This window comes from Mandrillus leucophaeus, unplaced genomic scaffold (assembly GCF_000951045.1).
Source record: "Mandrillus leucophaeus isolate KB7577 unplaced genomic scaffold, Mleu.le_1.0 Scaffold496, whole genome shotgun sequence".
Taxonomy (NCBI): Eukaryota; Metazoa; Chordata; class Mammalia; order Primates; family Cercopithecidae; genus Mandrillus; species Mandrillus leucophaeus.
In genome coordinates this window covers 1,128,761-1,131,639 of record NW_012105320.1, presented here as the reverse complement: position 1 = coordinate 1,131,639, position 2,879 = coordinate 1,128,761, and the positions used below count along the sequence as shown (strand labels likewise).

At 44.9% G+C, this 2,879-nt stretch overlaps 1 protein-coding gene across 1 annotated transcript in view; it reads left to right on the top strand.

The window, feature by feature from the left end:
* HSCB (HscB mitochondrial iron-sulfur cluster co-chaperone) overlaps positions 1–2,879 on the top strand; it is a 15,410-nt gene that overhangs the window by 2,017 nt on the left and 10,514 nt on the right. Inside the window, exons 2-4 of the mRNA XM_011995736.1 lie at positions 470–566; positions 1,199–1,288; positions 2,457–2,601. Coding sequence (XP_011851126.1) covers positions 470–566; positions 1,199–1,288; positions 2,457–2,601 — 332 coding nt within the window. The remainder of the gene's footprint in view (positions 1–469; positions 567–1,198; positions 1,289–2,456; positions 2,602–2,879) is intronic.

The window sequence follows — 2,879 nt, the reverse complement described above, 5'->3', positions numbered from 1 at the left end:
AAAACATACAGCTGGGCCTAGGAGAAGGTTCAGAAATCTGACTAAAGTTTGGCCAGGCAAAAAATCTTTGTGTAATTTAGGAATGTCCTTTTCCCTTAACTGTGGGATCTGCCCCCACCAGTCACTGAACATGTATAAGGGGCTACAGTAACACTGATCTTTAAGTTCCTCAGGCATCCCTGTCTTGCTTCCACCTCGAGGTCCTTGCTCTTGGAATTCCACCTGGATGTCTCTTTCATCTGATCTTTGACTACTCATCATTCAAGTTTCAGTTCAGTGTCGTCTCATTGTCCACTACATCTGCTACCCTCTCTGATTCTGTTCTGTGTCCCTTCGTAGGACCTACCACTTTTTGAAATTATCTGTGTATATGTTATTGCAACTTTCCCATAAGAGCAAGAACCAGGCTCATGGTAGACAAATCTTTAAATATTTGTTGCATAAATTTAATCTCCCAATTTCTTTCCAGCAACCGTTCCTTCAGAGTTGATACTGCAAAGCTCCAGCACAGGTACCAGCAACTGCAGCGTCTTGTCCACCCAGATTTCTTCAGCCAGAGGTCTCAGGTAGCTTATTGGCCAACCCCAGTAATCCCCAAATATGTGTGCATACTGGGTGGCAGTGGCCTTGTGATTATGTGATTATCAGGGACCCAGCTGGAAAATCAGCTGTGTCTGCCCCATGGCAGTCTGACCCTAGCCTGCCAGACCCAGAGCTGCCATTCACTCATAGCTTTTGTCTGACTTCCCCGATAACTTAAAACCTATCAGCTGAGTATAAAGACATCTGATCCCACACCAGCTCTACTTAACCACTTCCTTAGGTGCCTGCCCATCAGCATATTATAAAACTTTGTGGGCCTGCCTGGTGCAGTGGCTCATGTCTCTAATGCCAGCACTTTGGGAGGCCCAGGCAGGCAGATCACTTGAAGTCGGGAGTTCAAGACCAGCCTGGCCAACATGGTGAAACCCTGTCTCTACTAAAAATATAAAAATTAGCCTAGTGCAGTGGCACACGCTTATAGTCCCAGCTACTTGAGAGGCTAAGGCAGGAGGATCACTTGAACGTGGGAGACAGAGGTTGCAGTGAGCTGAGTTCATGCCACTGCACACTCCAGCCTGGATGACTCTGTCTAAAAAAAAAAAAAAAAACTTTGTAATTTGGATGGTAATAGTACTATCTTCATCTCCACTAACAGACTGAAAAGGACTTCTCAGAGAAGCATTCGACCCTGGTGAATGATGCCTATAAGACCCTCCTGGCCCCCCTGAGCAGAGGACTGTACCTTGTAAGGTGATTTCCCAACCCTTTTGTGCATGAAGTCCTGATGCCCATTATGACATAGGACAGCCACGTCCCCTTTATTCAGCAGAAGAGTGCTTGAGATCGGGCATGGTGGCTCACACCTGTAATCCCAGCACTTTAGGAGGCTGAGGTGGAGAGATCACTTCAGCCCAGGAGTTCAAGACCATCCTGGGCAACATGATGACACCCCATTTCTACAAAAAATACAAAAATTAGCTGGGCATGGTGGCATACACCTGTAGTCCCAGCTACTCTGGAGTTGAAGCAGGAGGATCACTTGAGCCTGAGAGGTCGAGGCTACAGTGAGCTGTAATTGTACTACTGCACCCTCTCAAAAAAAAAAAGAGTCCAGGGACCCAATAGTATTTAGCCTTACAGCACAAGTATAATTTTCTCTGTGAATATTACTTGCCTCAACAGCATTTTTTAAATTGTTATTTTCTAGCTTTTTTCTATGAATTTCAAGGATTTGATGTTGGTAGCTTTTAGTTAAAAGTCATTTTCTGTTGTGTGTTTTTTTTTTTTTCCTCTCAAAAGTATCTTAAGAGGCCAGGCATGGTGGCTCACGCCTGTAATCCCAGCACTTTGGGAGGCCGAGGCAGGTGGATCACGAGGTCAGGAGTTCAAGACCAGCCTGGTCAAGGTGGTGAAACCCTGCCTCTACCAAAAATACAAAATAATTAGCCAGACGTGGTGGCAGGTGCCTCTAATCCCAGCTACTTGGGAGGCTGAGGCAGAGAATTGCTTCCCCAGGAGGCAGAGGTTGCAGTGAGCTGAGATCACGCCACTGCACTCCAGCCTGGGTGACAGAGCGAGACTTCATCTCAAAAAAAAAAAAAAAAAAGTATCTTACAATCTAGAAAATTTTGTAATTGAATAGAATCTTTAGAAACATCTAGTTCAACCGCTGAGTGGAGGGATGACTACCCCAAGACCACACCAAGGTCACACAGTTTCAGGTAGCATGAAGTGGAAATCCCATTCCAGCATTTATGTTTCAGTCCAACCTTTTGATACCCCTTAGTCTTTCATTACTGGGACTATTCCAGTTTTTCTCTATTAGTGGTATTATTTCCTAACGGATGAGTAGGATTTAGATTACTCTGCCCATAGTTTCTTCAACTTATTTTTCTTGCTTTCTGCCCCAATAGCTAAAGCTCCATGGAATAGAGATTCCTGAAAGGACAGATTATGAAATGGACAGGCAATTTCTCATGGAAATAATGGAAATCAATGAAAAACTTGCAGAAGCTGAAAGTGAAGCTGCCATGAAAGAGATTGAATCCATTGTCAAAGGTGAAAGATAAAATAGCACCGAATGTATTTCATTGCTTGTCCAAGGATAAGTGAAAAATGAACGTAAAGAGTACATAATGGCCTGGGCACAGTGGCCATGCCTATAATCCCAGCACTTTGGGAGGCCAAGGCAAGTGGATCACCTGAGGTCAGGCATTCAAGACCAGCCTGGCCAACATGGTGAAACCCTATCTCTACTAAAAATACAAGAATTAGCCAGGTGTGGTAGCAGGTGCCTGTAGTCCCAGCTACTCGGGAGGCTGAGGCAGGAGAATGGC